The sequence below is a fragment of the Rosa chinensis genome, chromosome 7, assembly GCF_002994745.2.
Source record: "Rosa chinensis cultivar Old Blush chromosome 7, RchiOBHm-V2, whole genome shotgun sequence".
NCBI classification, from domain to species: Eukaryota; Viridiplantae; Streptophyta; class Magnoliopsida; order Rosales; family Rosaceae; genus Rosa; species Rosa chinensis.
The window spans coordinates 5,628,687-5,650,531 of record NC_037094.1 but is presented as its reverse complement, the minus strand read 5'-3'; the positions used below and the strand labels follow the sequence as shown (position 1 = coordinate 5,650,531).

Here is a 21,845-nt window from a genome sequence, read left to right as displayed (position 1 = left end):
CCATGTAATATGTATGGAGCAATCATATGTCATATCTGTATGGACCAACATATCGTACGTTGACTTTAACGATAAGCTAGCAGAGATATTTTGTGCTCTTAATTATTGGTTTGGAAATTCGATCTGGTTCACAATTATTAGCAGAGATATTTTCTCGTCACGCGACGTACAACTGAATGAAAGTGTCGATATCATTAGGAGTAAAATTATCTACTTGTATTCTTCTCAAAAAAATTATCTACTTGTATTTTACATTTAAGTTTCAAATTCTAGTTTGTGTCAACTTATACAACTCAGAGAAATATATATATTCATTCTTCGATCACAACTCGTATGACTGCATTCCCTCCACAACCGGATCAATATGAGAGCAAGGCAACACTACCTCGAGTCCTCGATCTAGCTAGAATTCCAACTCTATCAATGGTGATTATGTTGATGAAGCTTTCTTAATAGACTTTTTCAAAGAGTCAAATTAGGTACACGGCTGGTTTCTTACGAACATATATAACCTTCCTTTTCATGGTAACTTCATCATCTAGCTAGCATTTCAAATAATTAATTAACATAAACAAACACAAACATAAAAGAAGAAATTAGCATCAATTCTGTCATCTTGATCAAATTTCAAAAGCAACAACTTTTGGAATCGGCTCCCATTTCTCTGTCATCTTGCAGTCGTCATTTGCTGATCCCATTGATTTGTTCGTAATTTTAATAAAGTTTTTCTTTGACTAATTAAACGTCACTGCATTTTGTTTGCCAGGTTAATATACACACATATATTGGTGTATGTTTCACGTTGAGAATAATTTTTTAAATAAAGACTAAAAAACAAAAGATGATCATGATCATGATTCATTAAAATTTTATGTCAAATCAATAAGGTTAATTTGTGATGTGCTTCTAGTCTTCTAGATAGCCATGAGAAAAAGAAAGGATAGAAAAAGAAGTCCAGGTCTTTGTGATATATTATTCAAATAAAAAGTGTAGTCTCACGTACACACACCTTTAACAATATGGCATCATCAATTGATCTCATTATAGTGAATAAATGGATTTGATTCATCTAATTAGTGTTATAGGTTTCAAATTGGCCATATTGTGATTAGTTTCATCTGTTAAAGAGATATAATTTGATGAATTTGATTTCTTTTATATCCTCATAGTCTCTTAAATTTAAGATTTCAATTAATTTTATCTTATTTTCGATGAATTTTGTAGATCACTATATGACAAAAGTGTATGATTATGATTAGTTTCATCTGTAATCTGTTATAAAGATATAAAATGACGAATTTGATTTCAATTATATTCTCATAGTCTCTTAAATCTAGAGTTTTTAAGTAATTTTATGTTGTTTTTTTATGAATTTTGTAGATCACTATCTATTGAGAAAAGACAACCGATCTTTATTTGTACCAACAAGAAAGACAAAAAAAAATTGCCCTTACAATGCGCAACATTGAAAAACTACATACAGGTGTACTGTTGTCGAAATTTTAGATTATATATTGACCAAACTAATCCCTACACATTAGCTAATAAGACCAAATTTATCATTATCACAATTATTATTACCAATAATGAGCGTGACATGCATAATTCAGAGTGTGTGACAGTGTGTGTTCGACTTAAATTGATAAAAACTATTCGAGTTGACAGCGACTCGACTCGACTCTACACCCAACTCGGCTCGGCTTACTTGTACGATATGGATGCATGCTGCTAAAGTAAAGAGCACATCGTCTAACAACCCTACTTTTTGCTTGATATTTTCTCGTTAAATAAGTTAATTTAATCCATTAAGTAAGAACACATCATCTAACAACCCTACTTTCCCCTTGAGATTCCTTATTGGATAAATTAATCTCATCCACTAATCTTAATTAGTGAAAATAAAAGAAACCCCATGAGTGCATGACCATGCTCGTGCTCGTCAATGGGGTTACAGAAACCAGATTTCAATGGTGGATTGATTCTAGAAAATCCAAATACCCCATTAATTAGAAGAAAAAAAAACGTTAAGTTTTGGTTGTCCAACCTTATTAAGAGTTAAGACACTCCCACCGTTTTCGATCCACGTGATTCAGACTTGTACGGCCCTCCGGCGCGTGCACCCCACTACCCAATCACAGCGCTAGTTCGTACTGCAATCGTATGCTGCCACGTACGGAAGTCCCGCTTCAACGTTCGTCGTTCAATCGCCAACCAGCTCTGACAACAACAACAACAACCACCAGAGTCCAGAGTCCAGAGCCCTCCACAGTCAACGGGTCAAAACGCAAAAGCACTCACACCGAAATACGGTGCATCCGAGCTACACCCGAATTAAAATCCGACGGCCCAAACCCCACCTTCGAAGGGACCCACCGGCCAATCGATGCCATCAAGGGCGGGAGACAGATAGCGGATGAGGTGGGACCCGCATGGGAAAAGCGCTTTAGGGACAAAAGCACTTTTGGTGGCTTCTATAAACTGCTAATATTCGGAGTTTCGGACAATTACACCCGGAGGTTTTCAGAGTTGTTAACTAAAAATGGTCTCTTTTTCTAGCCTTGACTTTTCCTCTGTGTGTTGTTGTATTAAATTTCTATGTTCTCCATGAAAATGTAGAGAGCTGCTTCAAATCCCACAATCACCGTTGAGCTTATTCAACTATCATTTATTCATAACTACATCCCCATTAACTCATTTCACGATTTTCACCTACAAAATTTACTACTTCTTTCACAAGTCTGATCACACAGATCAAAACTTTCTGAGGTTTGTTGATGAGAAGAGGAAGGTGAAGTGTTTTCAGAGAAGGGTTTTTGATTTGAGGGTGTGTTCTGATCAAATGAGTAGAGGAAAGAATAAGAGAAGCTTGAGGGTTGAGGATGCTGTGGAGTTCTTCAACTTTGTGGTTGAAGAGAAGCCATTTCTTCCTGTTTTGATTCCTGTGGTTTTGTTTGCTTGGGCTATTGAGAGATGGGTCTTCTCCTTCTCCAACTGGGTCCCACTCGCGGTGGCCGTTTGGGCAACTGTGCAGGTTGGTGATGACCTTGTTATTATGTTTGTAGGTGAATCTCAGGTCTATGTGACATTTGGTTGAGTTTTGGAGTTTGAAAAGTTTCAATTTTTGTTTCCGAGTTTATAGTTGGTAGAGTGAGATGGAATTGTAGTTGTTTGTGTTTTTGTGAGGGATTTTGGTTTGTGGAGGTTGGAATCTGATCGCCCTCTTTTCAAGTTTCCCGTTTGTGGATGATAGGGTGCTTGGTTTATTTTTAGTTCTACTTTATCCATTGGTTGAGATTGAGTTCAATTTAAGTATGTTCTTTTTTTAGCAAACTGCAATTCAGATCTTTTGAGTTGTTTCCACTCAACTTCACTGAAAATAAGCTGTCACTTGCTCTGTCTGCAGTATGGGAACTATCAGCGTCGAATAATTGTTGAAGATTTGAACAAGCAATGGAAGAGAGTGATACTTAACACCTCGGTACGATAGTTGTTCACATTTCTTCTATTTTTAGTTGTATGAAATGTGTGCTTATCGAAGCTGAATTTTCTGTTTGTGATCCTTTTGGTTGTGTAGCCCATAACGCCATTGGAGCCCTGCGAATGGCTGAATAGGATGTTGACGGAAGTATGGCCCAACTATATTAACCCGAAGCTTTCTTCAAGGTTTTCATCCATTGTTGAGGTGAGAATAATCTTATCCTGTTTCTTTTTGTTAGTGTCAGTTGATACTTGATACTATGCTGTATTTTGTTTAGCTAGTTACATTTGCATACTTTTTAAAGATGCTCCTTGAGCAATGTGCCACTTGTGTTTTATGGTCATGACATCCTTCCAGTAACTTTTTAATAAGTCAAGAAAAGTTGTCTATAATTTCAGAAACTCATTAGCTGGATTTTGAGTTTCTTTTGCATTCACTAAATGCATGCTTATAATGCTGGAAGAAGTTGTGGTCATTATTATTATTATCATTATCATTCTTCTACTTTTGGCAGGATGTCTCAATTTGTCCATTGTACATGCAAAACGAAAGTTTTTATTGTCCCAGCTAATTAGTTAAGTTCTTGTTGTTTGCAGAAACGGCTGAAGCACAGAAAATCAAGGCTTATAGTAAGTGATCTATTCCTCTACTTTTCTACTACAGTTTGAAGTTTGAAACTTTGAGTTAATTTGCACTGTAGTGACATATTTAACGAGTGTACTAAAGAGTAACCATTTTTTTCGTGTAGGAAAGAATTGAACTGCAAGAGTTTTCACTAGGTTCAAGCCCTCCAAGCTTGGGCCTTCATGGGACACGTTGGTCAACATCAGGTGATCAGGTTTGGTTTCTATTTTACTTGTAGTTCTCAAACTTTATCCAGAATGGTACTTTTGTACTCATTTCTCTTGAATTAAATTGATATTGCTTAGACTGAGGTTTATATAAGGTGGTAGATATGTTTCTGTTTGTTGACTTAAATTATTACTTCATCAATGTTTCATATTCTATTCTTAGATCTTAGACTGAAGAATGTATTTCTATTTGCATTTTTACAGCGAATCATGCGCTTGGGTTTTGACTGGGACACAACGGATATGAGTATTATGTTGCTTGCCAAGCTTGCCATGCCATTAATGGGGACTGCACGGATTGTTATAAATAGCCTCCACATCAAGGGAGATGTATGTAAAGCAGCTTCCTTTTCATCTTTTTTTCTTGTACAGTTCATCTCAAACCAATTTACAACTGAAATTATATATACACAAACATAACTTAGCTTGCTTTTCCTTCTCTGAGTTGTGGCTATCCTATTGGAAAGCATTGACTGTTGTGCATCACTCTGAAGCAATTTAAGTTTTCTTTGGTGAGTCCTTCATCCAGTAAATTGCATTTTGCAGCTTCTCCTGAGGCCAGTTTTGAATGGGAGAGCAATTTTGTACTCATTTCTGTCAGTTCCTGATGTGAGGATAGGAGTTGCGTTTGGTAGTGGTGGAAGCCAATCACTACCTGCTACAGAGCTTCCTGGTGTTTCTTCTTGGCTGGTTTGGTTCTTAAGCATGAAAACCTTTTTGTACTGAATGTCTTCAAAATCTCTTACTTTTACAAATAATAGATTTTTTCTCTCATAGGTGAAAATTCTTAATGAAACCTTGGTTAAGACGATGGTTGAACCTCGCCGCCGTTGTTACTCTATGCCAGCAGTAAGCCTAAGGAAAAAGGCTGTTGGAGGTATTATATATGTGACAATCGTTTCAGCCAGTAAACTTTCTAGATCTGGCTTGAGATTAAGCCCATCCAGAAGGCAATTTGATAGTACTTCAGAAGAGCATTTTGTTGATAAAGATCTACAGACATTTGTGGAGGTTGAGCTTGAGCAGTTAACTAGAAGAACAGATATGAAGTTCGGTTCAAACCCTAGATGGAATTCAAAATTTAATATGGTGTTACATGAAGAAACCGGTACTCTTCGATTTAATCTTTATGAATCCACACCAAACAATGTGAAGTATGACTATCTGGCGAGTTGTGAAGTTAAGGTACTATTATTACCATGCTTAACTTAATTTTGAAATTACAGTGATAACTTTAACCTTATCTTATCACCTCGTTGAGTGTCAACTTCAACTAAGTTGAATTGTTGTTCCTTTCGAGTAGGTGAAGTATGTTGAGGATGATTCTACAGTGTTTTGGGCAATAGGACCCGACTCTGGTGTAATAGCCAAACATGCTTTATTCTGTGGAAAGGAAGTTGAAATAGTTGTTCCATTTGAGGGGGTCCATTCTGGGGAGGTAACACATAAGATTTTGCCTGGGATTATAAGATTTATGCCTGGTTTCTGTATCCCATTTTCACTTTATGTAATTATTTATTAATTTATTTTTGCTCAATGCATCATGCAGTTGACAGTGCAGCTTGTCCTTAAAGAATGGCAATTCTCTGATGGTTCACACGTCTTGGACAACTTGAGCTCCCAAAGATCGCTTTTTGGTTCATCAAATTTTCTGCCGAGAACCGGGAGGAAAGTTAACATAACTGTTCTGGAAGGAAAGGATCTTATTTCAAAAGACAGGTCTGGGAAGTGTGCTCCATATGTTAAATTGCAGTATGGCAAGGTAGATATTTTGTTTCCCTTCATTATGTTCTTTGATTTTCTCATTGGTATATACTTTGCAGATAATTGTAAATATTATTTATATTTTGTTACTTTCTTTCAGATTCTCCAGAGAACAAGGACTGCTCATGCTTTGAGTCCTCTCTGGAATCAGAAGTTTGAATTTGATGAGATAGGAGGAGGTGAGTACTTGATGATAAAGTGCTACAGTGAAGATACCTTCGGTGATGACAGCATTGGTAGTGCACGAGTTAATTTGGAGGGACTGGTTGATGGATCAGTCAGGGATGTTTGGATCCCTCTAGAAAAAGTTAATTCTGGAGAACTTAGGCTTCAAATAGAAGCAGTTAGAGCTGAAGGCTCTGAAGGATCAAGGGTATGTTATTATAAAACTTAATGAATGATTATACATGTGGATCAACTTATTAGTCTGATATCTGTTTTGGTGACTAAATTATTCTGCCTTTTCACCTCTTTGGTATTTTCAGGGTTCGACTACGCATTCAAATAATGGATGGCTTGAACTTGTTCTCCTTGAAGCGAAAGACCTTATTGCTGCTGATATCAGAGGGACAAGTGATCCATACGTGAGGGTTCAGTATGGGCACTTGAAGAAAAGAACAAAGGTTAGTAGAAGTATCACATTAATATTGTAGATGCCTTAGCAGTTCCGCTTACCCTTTGATTTTCCTCACCATATTTCTGAAACACTATTATACTTGATATTCCATGGATCAGGTTGATAAATTCTGCGATGACTTGCCTTGCAGGTTATGTACAAAACTCTGAATCCCCACTGGAATCAGACCTTGGAATTCCCTGATGATGGAAGCCCCCTAGAGTTGCATGTTAAAGACCACAATGCTTTATTACCAACATCAAGCATCGGTGACTGTGTTGTCGAATATCAGAGACTGCCTCCAAACCAGATGTCAGACAAGTGGATACCCCTCCAAGGTGTGAAAAGGGGAGAGATCCATATTCGGATTACAAGAAAAGTCCCAGACTTGGAGAAAAGAACGAGCTTGGAGTCTGATCCATCCATGAAAAGAGCACACAGAATTTCAAACGAGGTAAATGAGAATTATGACTTGCTCATCTTAGCCGTTGTACAAAAAATGTTTCAAACAAACTCAACTCCATTCTAAGTTTCTAACTCTCGAGTTTGTTTAGATGAAACAAATGATGATGAAGTTCCAGTGTCTAATTGAGGATGGAAATCTGGAAGGACTGTCAACGGCTATGTCTGAGTTAGAAAGCCTCGAGGATACACAAGAAGCGTACATGGTTCAGCTTGAGACTGAACAATCACTTCTTGTTAACAAGATAAAGGAGCTTGGTCAGGAAATGTTTGACTCGTCTCCTTCCCTTAGCAGAAGATCTTCTGGAGTCTAAGCCCTTTTCAATTTTGAGTTTTAACCCTAATGTTTTGCTTTGGGTGTTTATGTAATTACATGAAAACCTTAGCATATAGAGTATGTACATTGAGTCCTATACAGTTCAGGTCACCATCTTGCTGCATAATTGTATATGGGTCATAGATGCTTGATCATATTTCTGCAGCAAATAAAGTACTTAGATTCTTAGCTTTTTGAGAAATCACTCGCTACTTAGAGAAAACTGTTTGGAGATCATTTCGGCATGTATAATACATCCCCTCAATTACTTAATGCACACTATATTTTTTTGTCTTATTTTTTAATCCAACTTTCATCTATGTCCATCATCATTAAATAAGATCCACTATGTATCATCAATTTTTATTTAATACATTCTTTTACTATAATTTTTTGATTTATTGTGGAATTAATTGCTAATTAATTCCAGCACATCTCAATATGGTAATTACTAATTTTTTTTTCCTCACATCAAAGAGGTTAGTGTTTTAGGGAATCAGAAATTGAGAGATAATCGTTGTGTATTCTCATTGATAATAGGGGCCTCTTTATATAGAGGATTACAATGCATAGAATCTCAATCATACAAGGAAAGTAATTCTACATTGATTAGGATTCTAGATCCTTCTAATTAAATCCTACTACCACTAGGTCAAGTAACCTAGAGTTTGGGCTAAACACAAATTAGGTTTTCCTTGAACACTCCCCCTTGTGTTGTCCAAACACGGTGCTTCTCTCGTTGCCTCGTTAAAAACCTTGCCGAGTAACAAAAACCCAGTGGGACAAAAATAACCTCGGTCGAAGGGGAAAAAGAGTACAACACACCCTTCACGTTTCGAGGTGAACATGTAGACATCTCCCCCTGATGTCTGCGTCTCCCCCTGATGACTACGATCATGAGAATTCAGATAATTTCCGCAAGCCAATTCTTGCCACATGTTTCTCGAACGTGGATTTGGGCAATGACTTAGTAAACAAGTCTGCCTCACTGTCCTCAGATTGAATCTAGTTCACTTTGATCTCGAGGAGAGTCTGTTGTTGTTGATTGTGCTTGGTGTTATCGCTTTTGATGTAGCCTTGCCTCATTTGTTCAAAACAAGCATCATTATCCTAAATGCTTGTAGGCTCATCTGTGGTAGACTTCAAACCACAATTGTTCGAACATGCGTAATTATGAATCCAATCCATATTCATTCACGAACCACTTCATGAAGAGCAATGATCTCTGCATTATTCGAAGATATAGCGACTAGGGTCTATTCTGTAGACCTCCACGATGTCACGGTCTTTTCCCATGGTGAACACTTAACCGGATTGGGAATGACCTTTGTGTGGGTCAGAGAGATACCCAACATCAGCAAAACCTTCCAAAACACATGTCGTTTTGGGATGGGGATAGTAGACGCAAGCCAGGGTTGGCGGCGTACCTGGTGTGTGATGGGTCCGAATCCATCATCTCTTCGTAGGGATAGAACAAGCCCATATCACTCATACATCTCAAGTATCGAAAGATATTTTTTACACCAATCCAATGGCGTCGCGTTGGCACAGAGCTATATCTAGCTAACAAGTTCACAACATATGAGATGTCCGGTCTTGTGCATTGGGATAAGTACAATAATGCACATATTGTACTAAGTAAGGCACTTCTGCTTCTAGCACATCTTCATCATCATCATTTCGACGAAGAGGATCCTTTTCAGGATCAAGATTACGGACAATCATGGGGGTGCTTGAAGGCTTAACCTTGTCAAAATGCCTAAGCATCTATCGACACGATGCTCAAGTTCCAAACCGAGACATAATCGTGTTTTCCCAAAATCCTTCATCTCAAACCCAGATTTCAAGTGTTCAGCGGTTTCCCTTAACTCTTTAAGGGCTTCTAGTGAAGATCATGTCCAACATGAACTGCGATAGAATCCGAAACTTGCCATAGAAACGCGTGGGCATATCCCTTCCCAATCAAGTAGTCACTTTAGTGAGCGTTTCAACCTTATTGTAAACGCGCTCCATGGTCTAGAGACACTTGACTTGGGTAAATGAAGTTCGCCATGAACCTTCATGTATATTCCGTATCTAGATCCCTATAGAGATACGTAGTGACCATATTTGTAAGCTGCATGTTCAGTTATTTGGAAACTACCAAACTGACAGGGTAGTAGAGTGCGATGACATCCATTACGAGAGAATATGTCTCATCATAGTCGATTCCAGGGCGTTTTGTGAGAAGCCTTGCACCATAAGGCCAGATTGCCATATCTTTTTCTCATCACGCTTTCTAACGAAGACCCATTAGTCAACAGGTTTTATGTTAGGAGGTGTTCGCATCTCTAGCTCGAAAACCTTCCTCTTCGTTAGAGAATCCATCTTAACCTGGATCGCATCTTTCCTTTTAGGCCAAAAACTCTCTACGTTGGTATTCATTCATCAACGAAGCGTGGTTCGATATCATCTGACTCAACAAACTCATTAGCAACGAAATGCGTAACTACATCATTAATTATGATGGAGTTTCTATCCCACGTCTCATGTACACTAGTGTAAGTTTCATAGAGCTCTATATTCTCAACAATAGGTTCTGATGTTGAGGCATCCCCCAACGGTAACCATAACCCGGAAGATACTCATGAGACGGATTTTGAGTCTTGATGATCAAAGGATTGGAATGTGCCAAAGTATCCTTCGAACCCACGGGCCTCCTACGCATCCTAGCTGGGGCCATGGCCTGTAACGCCAGAGTGCCACTCTCTTAGGCATTGGTACCATGCCTACCTCCGTGTAGGGTGGCGCTACATCCTCTCGTAGGGACGTCCTTCCTTGCAGGCATGTTTGCAGCATATTTGTGTGATCTCGTCACTTTAATAGGGATCAAGATGAGACATAGTGGGGACAGACCACGACAAATCCTGTCGTTCCTGTTGAACATCTGTGTTCTTATCTCCCCCTAACGACGGGAAGACTGTCTCATCAAAGTGGCAACCCGCAAATCTAGCGGTAATGAGATCGCCTTGCAAGGGCATTAAGTGGCGGACGATTATTGGAGTCTCAAATCCAACGTAGTTGCCTATTCGTCTGTAAAGACCCATCATAGAGCGCTGTGGCGGCCCAATTGGCACATAAATGGCTCACTCAAATGTGCGTAAGTACAAAAGACGTATACCCAGTCACTAGCTGTAACGCATAGGTACATTGAGTGGCGGTAGGTCGTAGACGAATTAGCATAGCTGCATGAGATATTGCATCACCCCAAGCAGATGTAAGAAGATTGGTGCGCATTACCAATGTTCGGACTACCATCGTAGTCGTTTCCGCGAGACCAATTGGGTGTGTACATGGAAATGTGATGTCCAACATCAAGCCCATTGCAATATCCATCGAAAGTCTTTCGATGTAAACTCTCTAGCATAGTCAAATCCAATTGACTGAATAGGATGATCTGGGGAGTGAGCCCGTTGTCATATGATATGTGCTAGGAGTGTAGCATAAGCAGCATTTATAGGTGGACAATGGCACAACACGTGACCGGCGTGTTTGCGTGTCAACCAACATCATAAAATATTTAAGTGTCCGCAAGTTGGTTAAATTAATCCACAAAATCCCTACGGATTCTTTGTAAGAACAGAATGAGTATTGTCATATCCTTTGCATAGGACGGTCTCAGTCCTAGTTTCCCTAAGGAGCGGGCTTTGTAAAACGAGCGAGAGGCCTTAGAAGCAACCATTAAGTATTTTTGTTAGGCCTGAGCGTTCGAAACGCTATGTGAAGCAAGTTGGTGATTGCAACATCACCTGGGGTGCCATCACCATGATGGACGCTATCCATGGCGTGATGGATATGGACTACGCCAGCCCTAGGCTGATGGTGGACGGAGGCGGTGCCCTAGGCAACAACGTCAGTCACACTTAGTCTAGGAATCAACTTTTGATTCATGCTTCATTTTGCTCGAAAGAAATGATGTCCATGTGAAGTCTTTTGTAGACGGATCATCATATCATGACTAGGATGATCTATCCTGTCGTGACAAAGCCAATATGTGTCTAAATCCAAGAGATATTCTCTCATAACTTTACTGGATTAATAGCTCGAATAGTGACATAGAATCCATTAGAGAGACACATAAACTTCTCTAAGATGCGTCTGTATTCGTAAACATTAGAGGTAATGCAAAGGAACTCATTTCCGTTCTCTACATGCATGTTCGCATGGTATTCGTTGGCTATTCATAGGGTACGATTTACCCTAAGAGCGTAGAGAGTTTCTGTGACAGCAGTAATCAAGGTGCCATTTGGCAATTCCATGTCCTTGAATTAATATTGATGGCCCAGCCATCGTAGTCACAAAGTAATATGCTCAGAATCAAAATTGAGTCATAATGAAAAGAACTCAAAATTTTATTCATAAGCCAACGGAGTACATCATTGTTTCTTTGATCAAAGAAAATCTAATCCAATAAAAAGGAATATGGCAATCGCCTACATCTCTTGGAAAATAAAGACTTAAACAGAATTGGCGATCTATTTATCCCAGCCAGATTTGTAGTCTTCAACCCTTCACTCTAGATCATCTTCTTGATCTTCTTGTTCCACATAGTGAGCTTTTCTTGCTTCACAATATGCTTTGTAGGCGGTGACAAGTTCTTCACGAGCTCTACAAATGTGTGCCCAATGATCAGACACTCCACATCGAGAACATACATCTCTTTGATCGAACTCTATTGATTGAGGCACTTTGAAAGCGTCATTTAGATGGCTCTTAGTGTTGGTGACGCCACCAACATGGCCAGAGGCGTTGCCTCTCTCTCTCTTTCCACGTTTACCTCTTCGGTTCCATGTTCGCCTATTTTGGCGGTTACCTTCCCAAGTAGAGCGATTATATGGATCAGAATGTCCAGAAGTATACCTAAGATTAGGGTTTCGCTCTTGGCGCCCTCTCTTAGAGGTGCGACTATAATTGGATTCCGGAATATGTTCTGTTTCCACGGATCTCGAATTATAGTTCTTCACAAGGATATTATCATGCTTTTTAGCGACATTCATAGCTCCAATGAGCTCATGAAACCTTGTGATCCGTCTTGCATTTACATCGATTCGATAGTTCTTAACAACCATCAATGCATAGACGGGGAAGGTAGAGAGAGTCTTCTCAATCAACATCGCATCTGTGATCATTTTACCACAGAATTCCATTAAGGATTTAATGCGAAGTGCTTCCGAGTTATAGTCAAGAATTGTCTTGAAATCACAGAAGCGGAGGCTATGCCATCTCACTTCTAGGTCAGGAAGCAAGGAGTCACGGACGTTGCCAAATCTTTCTTCGAGTGAGACCCACAGCCTTCTAGGGTCTTCTTCATTGATATACTCGTATTGGAGCGAATCATCCATATGACGAGTCATTAGGATGATGGCTTTCGCCTTATTTGCCTCTAAGGCTGCTCTATTTGCTTCCAAAGCTTGAGCTTGCTTAGCAGTTATCACGTCCTGGCTAGGCTCGAGAATCATATCCAATATTCCATCGGCTTTGAGATGCTGGCGGATATCACGAACCCACCTGTGATATTCAGAGCCAGTTATTCCCAATGGAGCAAAGTCCAATTTGTTCAGGCTACTCATCCTGAAAGAGAACAAGAAATTAGGGTTAGTTTCGGAGCGAAGTAGGCTACCACGAAAACATATGAAATTTCTAAGCGTAATTGCTTCCAAGAAATTAGGAATTTCCGAGCGTAGTCTCTTCCAAGAAATTCGATTCCAAGAGATATTGGATTAGATCGAAACAATGATGTAAGTGGTCGATCATAAATTCTCTACAAACTCTAAGTTTAGAGATCTCAACAAGCTCTAAGCTTGGAGTGAGCACGAACCCCCACAGTTCGGCTTAATTTGGTCTCCTCTATAATGAAGAAAGGGGGGTAGAAGAAGGGAGGTTGCAAGTCCCCGAGAAAAAGAAGAGAAATTGAAATAAAAACTAAAAAACGGGAACTTTTAGTAAACCATACCTCTTAGGATTGCGGATCGCATTCGATCCTTATTGTAGGATTGCAAACAAACTTCAGTTCTAGGCGAATCAAACTTGTTGAAATTCGGAGCAGATTCGCTTCTAAACAGCTCCTACTCCGATTGATGTATAGGTCACAAAATGTCTCCAATAGGACTTGAATACTGTACAGGTCTAAAAAAGACTCCAATAGGGCTGAAATTTTGAGGTCAGATAGAGGAGATAGAGATGAACAACTTTGATGAAGAAAGTATTTTGATCAGAGGTCCCGAACAAGACGTTTCAGGGCGTACAAGCAGGCTAATCTGCACAAGAACGAGCGAGCTGCTATGCTACAGGGGCAGCAAGAGTGTCGCAATGCTGCATGGGCAGTAGGTGGCACATGGGTGCGCAAGGGCTGCAGGGACAGCTTACGGCATGGCTAGCAAGGGCTAGGAGCTTGCGGCTGTTTTGGTAAGAAGAGTTTTGGTTTTTAGGGCTAGGGTTAGGGCTCGTGCTGATAACATGTTTTAGGGAATCAGAAATTGAGAGATAATCGCTGTGTATTCTCATTGATAATAGGGGTCTCTTTATATAGAGGATTACAATGCATAGAATCTCAATCATACAAGGAAAGTAATTCTACATTGATTAGGATTCTAGATCTTTCTAATTAAATCCTACTACCAATAGGTCAAGTAACCTAGAGTTTGGGCTAAACACAAATTAGGTTTTCCTTGAACAGTTAGAATATTGTTAGAATATTGAATAGCTTAATTTTTTTTTTTTAATAAAGAGTTGGTGCGGCCCTCAAGCCTTGATTAATGAAACCGTCAAATGACTTAACTTTCTTATCTTTGAACAAGTTGAAAAACTTGTGCAATATTAAATTAAAAAAAAACAAAGATAATGAGAGCTTTCCTCCCTTTCTTCTGGTGGCAGCAAACCCTATCTCTAGGGTTTTGCTCGTCGAGATCGTTGGCATCCGAGGAGATTTCTTTCCCCCGTGAAGCTAGTTTGTCGCTCTCCTTGAGGTCAAGATTCCATTATGTTCAACCTCTAAGTTGTGGTATCCGGCTCTTATTGGCTTGTTGTTCGATACTTTATTGCGGTGCTAGTGAGGAGATTGGTCGAGAGATCGGCTGTTCCAGGGAATTTGGCACTACGAGGAATTTCTCCGTTGCAGGTGTGTGGGAGAAAAATCAAATTTGGGATCCTGGTTATGCTTCTTCCTTATCAGGGGGAAGGTGGAGTTGTTGCGATGGTGATCGGGTTTGCTCTCTGGTGGTTGCTGCGGACGGTAGAGGACGGAATGATTTCCAATTTGGGAGTCTGAGGACGTCCGGTGGTGTAGGGTGGTTGGGTTCGATCCGGTTTGGTGTGATGGCAGCGGCCTGTGGGGTGTATGGCCTCATGGTGTTCTTCGATCCGTTACAAGATCGGCGCTCTCCATGGTGGTGGCTCCGAGCTGATGGAGATGGTGCACTCCGACGACGGCATGGCTCAGCTTGGAGGAGTCGGGTTGGTGGTCTGGGTGCCCTGAGCATTTTTTTAGGGGATTGGGCTTGGGCTTGTTTTCTGGTGTCATGGGCTGCATTAGGGCTATTTGGTTCTGGGTGGGCTGCAATGGTTAGACCCGCAAGGCATTTATTGCTAAAGTAATGGACAAGGAAGAAGGCATGGAAGAAGAGATCTCTTCCGGAAAATATTTAAAATTTTGTTAGGTTGCAAAGATCATAATCTCTGAGGGTTTTTTACTCTTGCTTCTAGGATTACTGGTCTTTGTTTAGAATAAAAGTGCGTGAACTGTCTAAAAGGTGGATGTACTGGGGGTATATTGAGTTCTTGTTCTTGTTTTAGAATATGAGTCTCAGGGTACTCTGAAAAGCGATTTTTTCTGTTAACCCCTTAGGGGTATTTCGTTTTTGTACTGCTTGCTAAATCTATATAATGGGCTGACCTCTTTTGATAAAAAAAAAAAAAAAAGTTGAAAAACTTGATGCCTCGAAGATTTCAAAGGATTCATATATGTCAATATTTACATGATCCATATAATCACGGTCAGTATTAAAATCGGTAAAGTATGAGTGATGTTGGTTGTTTATGATGATGATGTATTCATGCATTCAAGATATATTTATGGCACGTTTACTTACTTAGAATGGAAAATAATCATGAATCAGAGACAAGTGGAATGGGAGAAGAAAGGAATCGGTATTGATTCCGGAGGAATGATTCCTAAACCCATCTCCCCCCTTCGTAATCGAATTCTTGAGTATTCAGGAATCGATTCCTGATAAATAGGTGGGACCTACACCAATTCCGATTCATTCATGTGTTAGTAAACACATGAATTCTTTTACCTGGAATCATTATGATTCCTTTATGTGTTAGTAAACACATGAGTGTTTTTACTCCGTAATCATTCCATTACATTCCAAGTAAGTAAACATGCCTTAATGGTTTTATAACATCTTTCAATTTCATTATGAGCTTTTATTTTTATTCTAAAGAGTATTTTGGATATTTCAAAATTTGGAAAAGTATTTGACACCAACATTTGGCTTCCATTTATATCAGTATAGATATTTTTTGGGAATTGAAATTTACACACTTCATTTTATAATCTACACTCTCCATCACATTTTTACAATTCACACTATAAAAAGACAAAAGTTAAAATAATAAAAGGGTTAATGCTCATACACCCCAAATCTGGGAAAATACTTCTCATACACCCCAGTGTATTATTTTTGTTCCCTTTTACACAACTTTTTCTCACTTTCTTTCCTACATACCCGTCTTTTCAAAACCACTACCATTAGTACCCTTTTTCTTTGAAGTCTTGGTCTGTTAGAGTCTGCATCTGCATAAGTCTCTTTCATTTAATTGTTAGTTATTTGTTTTAGAAACGTGGTGGGCCCATCAGAGTTTGTTTCATTTGAATATATATATGAAGCTTACAGTCATCCTCTAATTCGAAAGGTAAACAGTACAAATTACTATTCATAATTTCAGTTGTAGACAGACTTGAGTTAGTAGCTATATGCAAACACACTACTAAAGAACTGCAGATAGAGAGAGAAAAACTGAGAAAATTAAAAACCTATCGGGACAGCCTTGATAGAGAATCTCCCAATTACTGGGATATTATTTATAGACTCCAGACTAGAATCTATAAAATAGAAGAAGAGATAGAAAATCTCCTATATGTTCTGGAAGAGGAACAAAAACCTCTGAATTATTTGAGCATTGGTTAGATCCGCATCTCACTGGTATCAGAGCTTGTAAAAGGCTCAAAGGAGAACCCCTCCTTAATGGGGACAATGTCAGAATTATTATTAGAGAAAATAAATTCTCTATTGAAATCTTCTGATGAGAAATATCAGAAGCTGTTACTAGAAGTATCTAGATGTCAGTCGACTCTAGAAAAATTACCTGCTATAATCCACCAATTGGAAAGATTAGAAAACAAAATGAATTATATCAAAGAACTTCCAAAAACGGAAGAAGAAAGACTGACAAGTGTCAGTAGAAAAATCAAAGAACAGCAAAAAACGCTGAAATCTATACTGAAGGACAAGAAATTGCCTACAGTAAAAAAGAAGACTAATGGGTTCAAACCATTAGAGAAACCAGACTCAAATCGTGTTCCTAACATGATTTTTCTGGAACCATCTACTAGTCAGTCTAGTATCCGGTATGAAAACCCGGAGAATACAGAAAAAAGAGAAATGAAGATGTTAAGCATCTTTGGAAAAAAGAAAAGAGTTCAACTCCTAAATTCTGAAGAATTTGAATACAATGAAATCGAGCATGAGGTAAAAAACTCCTCAATTCCAAAGCTAGATTTCAAACAGATCTACAGACGGGGAACATTTGACCTGATGGATAGCCATCATTTCAAAGTACTTGAATTCACAACCCCCTCAACAACAAGAGAAACAGATCTCTTGATGATCACCCCTGTTGAAGTTGCCAGAGCACAAACAAAGCAGTACCAATTTATGCACATTGGAGTAGTCCAAGTCGGCATAAAACTATTGGCAAGAGAAGGCATCAACTGTTCAGTCCTATGTGTCCTGCAAGACAACAGACTGACAGACTTCCAAGCTAGTCTGTTGGGAACTCTAGAAGCATCACTATGCAACCAGGTAGCATATTTCAACTGCTTCCCCAACTTCTCCACCAGCTTGAAAGATGCAGCCCACTGCCTCAGACTGAGAGTCAAGACAGACGGGATCTCAATGAAAGAAGAAATGCAAGAATTGGCAATAATATACAGAGTGTACTATAAACTGATGAGCACCACAGTGGAACTAAAGACAAGGATCTCCAACATCCCTGGTCTCACTACTGGATTCCTCACCAGCCAGAAGAACCATTCATAGCAAATTCACAAGGTTGCTTGGAATGAAGTGACTTTTCCTCTTGAATGGAAATTATCCGGTCCAAAAAAGCTGCCGGAAAGAGCAAAAGCAAAGATCTACGAGAGTAGACGCACTGGAGAAATCAGCCTCAACTTTGATAATCACAGAAAAAGTGATGTCTGTCCTGAAAATATCAGGATAAACAGCAGTCTTCTGAGAAGAAGCTATAGCACCAGAGAAGCCGATGTCAGTGGTACAAAACCCACTATTGAAGAGCCAATATCAGAAGAAGATTTGGAAGCTGATCTATGCAGACCAGTCCACATGCTCAGAGCTGAAAGGCTCTATGATCTTTACAAAGAAGCTGAGAATTGTGAAAGCCCTGAACGATTAAAAAAACTAATCGAGGAAATGAAAGAATTCAAATGCAGAAAGACAAGAAAAGTCTTTCCTTACCAAGATGTTGAAATGGAAGAAGGAGGAAGCTCCAGAACTTTCATAAAAAAAGAAACAAGGGAAATGAAACTCCCAGTTCAGAAAGCCCCCACGGGTAAAAAAGGAGAAAGAAATTCTCAAAGATTTGTCCCAGAGGACAATCTGCCATGAGTTCCGATCACGAACTATGGCATCTGGTTGAATCTAGACAAGAGTCTAGACAAAAGAAAAACCATTGACCAATGGGTAGATAGCCTGATGATGGCTTCTGCACTGACCCTTGGAAAATTTGAAGCACCAGATTTGCAGGTGTATTATGAAACTACTCTTACTGGAGTGGCAAAAAAGTACTACCTATCTTTCAAGGAAACTACCAGAGGAAGAGACTGGCTTGAAGAGATAAAAAATTCAAAGTCTCCGTATGATTTTGCAGTACCCCTGTACGATCAGTTATGTGGAGATCTCTCAAATCTGAGTGAGAAAGCCAAAGAAACGGCAAAGTCGAATATCTATACTCTCAAAATCTGTGACATGAGATATTTCGAAGAATACCTAAATGAGTTTCAGGAATATTACTGTACAATTGGTGAACTAGAGAATACTGATCTAGTTAATCTGTTGCACAGAAAGCTCCCTGAACCATGGAGAACAGCTGTGAGAGAAAGCATAGCTGAGAAACCAATTGAAAGATTTTCAGTTGGAGGAATCGCCGACAGAATCCGGCAACTACTGAAGGAGCAATGCAAAGCCAATCTTAGAGCTAAGATGGCCAAGAAGCAACTCAAAGGAGTTGAAAATTTCTGCTATGGAATACTAGATATGCCCACGAAATGGGGATGTCATGAATCCAAATTCCACAGAAAAAAGAAAAAGAATATTACTCTAAAAAATTCAAAAAGAGTAATCAGAAGAAGAATTGGAGATTCAAGAAAAGCTCCAATTACAAGAAGCAACAGGATGAAGATCCAAAAAAGAAATTCTTCAAGAAAAAGAAGAATACTCAGCAGTATAAACAACCTAGCAAGAAAGCTTGCAGATGTTGGTTGTGTAAAGCTGAAGGGCACTATGCCAATGAATGCCCAGAAAAGGGTAAAAGATCTACTAAAGCTGTATTTGAAGAATACGAGCAAATAGTAGAGGTAGCAAACATTAAAGGCTACAAAATAGCCTATTCTGATGATGAAGATGACGACAGGTCAGTCTATTCTGCCTGGTCTGAAGAAGAAGAAAGTTCATCAGAAGAGTCTGAGATTGATTCTGAAGTAGAGTACTACGAATCCAGACAAATGAATGTTTTGAAAGTCAAAAACTGGGAAGAAAGCAAGACAGAATCATTCATGTCTTCTTATCAGGTCAACCCTGGTTCATTCGTCTGTGACTACTGCTTATGTCACGAGAAGAATGGTCTCCCTATGTTCTGCGAAGAGTCTAAGAAGACGTATCACAAAGAATGCTTCATAGCTGAAGCAAGAAGAAAAACCAAGAATGGACTTGTCAGCCAATGGGTTGAGCAAGAATATGAAGAGTATTTCGCTGAGAAAAAGGCGAAGGAAGTTGAAACTCTGTTCCAGGAAACCATGGAACAAGCAAAAAGAGTTGAAACAACTGTATTCCAAGAAACGACTATGGAACAACCATCTTCCTCAAAACAAAGGAAGAAATCATCGGTGAAGAAATAATCGATGAAGATATTGAACTGGTTGAAATACCAGAAAATGAAGCAAAAGAAGAACTGGTGAAACCACCAGAAACTGTTCATCTCTTAGAAAGACAAGAGATAGCTGCAGATACTGACACATGGGATCTACTTGGCCAACCTTCCGGCAAGTTTGATTACAAAGTCAGATATGATCCTCCCTCCTGGCTCAGTAATCCAGACAGCAAGAAGATAATTCCTACAGACTGGGATGATACACAATCAGCTAGTTGTGCTGAATCACCCACTCAGGAAAATTTTCCAGAAGAATGTAAACCATTCATTCCTCAGGAACAAGCTCAAGAAAATGAGCTTCACCAATCGAAAGTCGTCTCTACAAGTAGATACAGCAACTACATAGAGATTGGACTCAAGTTCCCTGATCACAGGAAATATCATCTACATGCTTTTGTAGATAATGGATCAGGATTTACTGTTGCAAAGAGATTTGCAATTCCAGACGAACTCTGGAAAGAAGATAAAAAGAAGTCAGCTACTGGTGTTACATTTGATGGAAGCCATCTCACCATGAAGAAAGTAGCAAAAAATGTTCATATCACCATAGGTGGAGGAACATTTATCATCCAGAATGTTTGGCAATCTGAAAGCCAAGGATCCGATTTCTTGTTGGGAAATGATTTTATTCTCCAACAACGATTCATTCAGGATGAAGAAGCGATAGGCTTCAGAAAAGGAGAACGGGTGTTCTGGGCAGACCGACTCACACGGGCATTCAGTGTGGTAGGTCCCGGTTTTACTACTCACTATCAGAGATCGCAACAGAATAGTGGTGATCTTACTCCCTACAAACCCAAATTTCAGCCCATACTCCAAATCAAACAACAAGAAGAACTGCTTGTTGAAGAATCTTCAGAAGAAGAAGAAGAAGAAGAAGCTAGTGAAGATGAAGAAGCTAGTTTCATCTATGAACATAACCTCAAGCACTGTCAGAACAAGCTTGAGTCTCAACAAACTCCCACTCTTGACAAAATCAAGAAACTACTCGAGCAGAATGTGGATACAAATCCTCAGAAGTTTTGGGAAAAAGACCCAGTGGTCTGTGAATTGAGATTGCACGACATGAACGCTATCTGCCATGTCAAAGCTATTCCTCAGTACAAAGAGGAAGACCAAAAAGAATTCAGAAGTGATATTGAAGATCTCCTGAAAAAGAGATTAATCCAACCTTCCACTAGCCCTCATCATGCTCCAGCATTCTATGTAAGAAATCATGCAGAGAATCTACGAGGCAAAGCTAGAATGGTGATTGACTATAGAGATGTCAATAAGAAAACTGTCAAAGACGGATATCAAATCGCTCAAGTCAGAGTGCTGATCAACCAGCTCAGAGGAGCTAAAGTCTTTTCGAAATTCGATGCAAAGTCGGGTTTCTGGCAGGTCAAGATGCATCCTGAGAGTGTACCTCTCACTACATTTGGAACACCACAAGGTCATTACGAGTGGCTGGTAATGCCTTTTGGTCTCAAGCAAGCTCCCTCAATCTTTCAAAGAAAGATGGACAACATCTTCAAGCATGTAGCGGAGTTCTGCGTCGTCTACATAGATGACATCCTGGTCTTCTCCAAAAACAGAGAACAACACATGAAGCACCTCCACGAGGTAGTAAAGCTGATAGTTCAGCATGGAATTATCCTAGGTGAGAAGAAAATCTTCTTTATCCTTGATGAAGTTGATTTCCTAGGAATAAACATCAAGAATGGAGTCATAAATCTCCAACCGCACATCCTTGAAAAGATCTGGAAGTTCCCAGACAAAATTCCTGATGCTAAGAGTCTAGAGAGATTCCTTGGTGTCATAAATTATGGGAGAGATTTCATCCCTATAATCTCAGGGTTAACAGCAATGTTATCTCCCAAGACAAGTTCC

The 21,845-nt window shown here is 39.3% G+C and overlaps 1 protein-coding gene across 2 annotated transcripts; it reads left to right on the top strand.

The window, feature by feature from the left end:
• The first annotated feature begins 2,501 nt into the window (after positions 1 to 2,501).
• Positions 2,502 to 7,784, top strand: LOC112177213 (synaptotagmin-5). Of its 2 annotated transcripts, XM_024315479.2 has the most exons (14): positions 2,502 to 3,031; positions 3,404 to 3,478; positions 3,575 to 3,682; positions 4,075 to 4,107; positions 4,227 to 4,316; positions 4,534 to 4,659; positions 4,876 to 5,019; positions 5,107 to 5,514; positions 5,633 to 5,767; positions 5,879 to 6,091; positions 6,194 to 6,466; positions 6,579 to 6,716; positions 6,861 to 7,163; positions 7,264 to 7,784. In XM_024315479.2, exons 1-14 carry the CDS (start codon positions 2,840 to 2,842, stop codon positions 7,483 to 7,485), a joined length of 2,460 nt encoding a protein of 819 aa, XP_024171247.1. In that variant the 5' UTR covers positions 2,502 to 2,839; the 3' UTR covers positions 7,486 to 7,784. The 2 variants fall into 2 exon arrangements, with proteins under 2 accessions (XP_024171247.1, XP_024171248.1); XM_024315480.2 differs by lacking the exons at positions 2,502 to 3,031; positions 3,404 to 3,478 and having other exon boundaries at positions 4,227 to 4,308.
• The last annotated feature ends 14,061 nt before the right edge of the window (positions 7,785 to 21,845 follow it).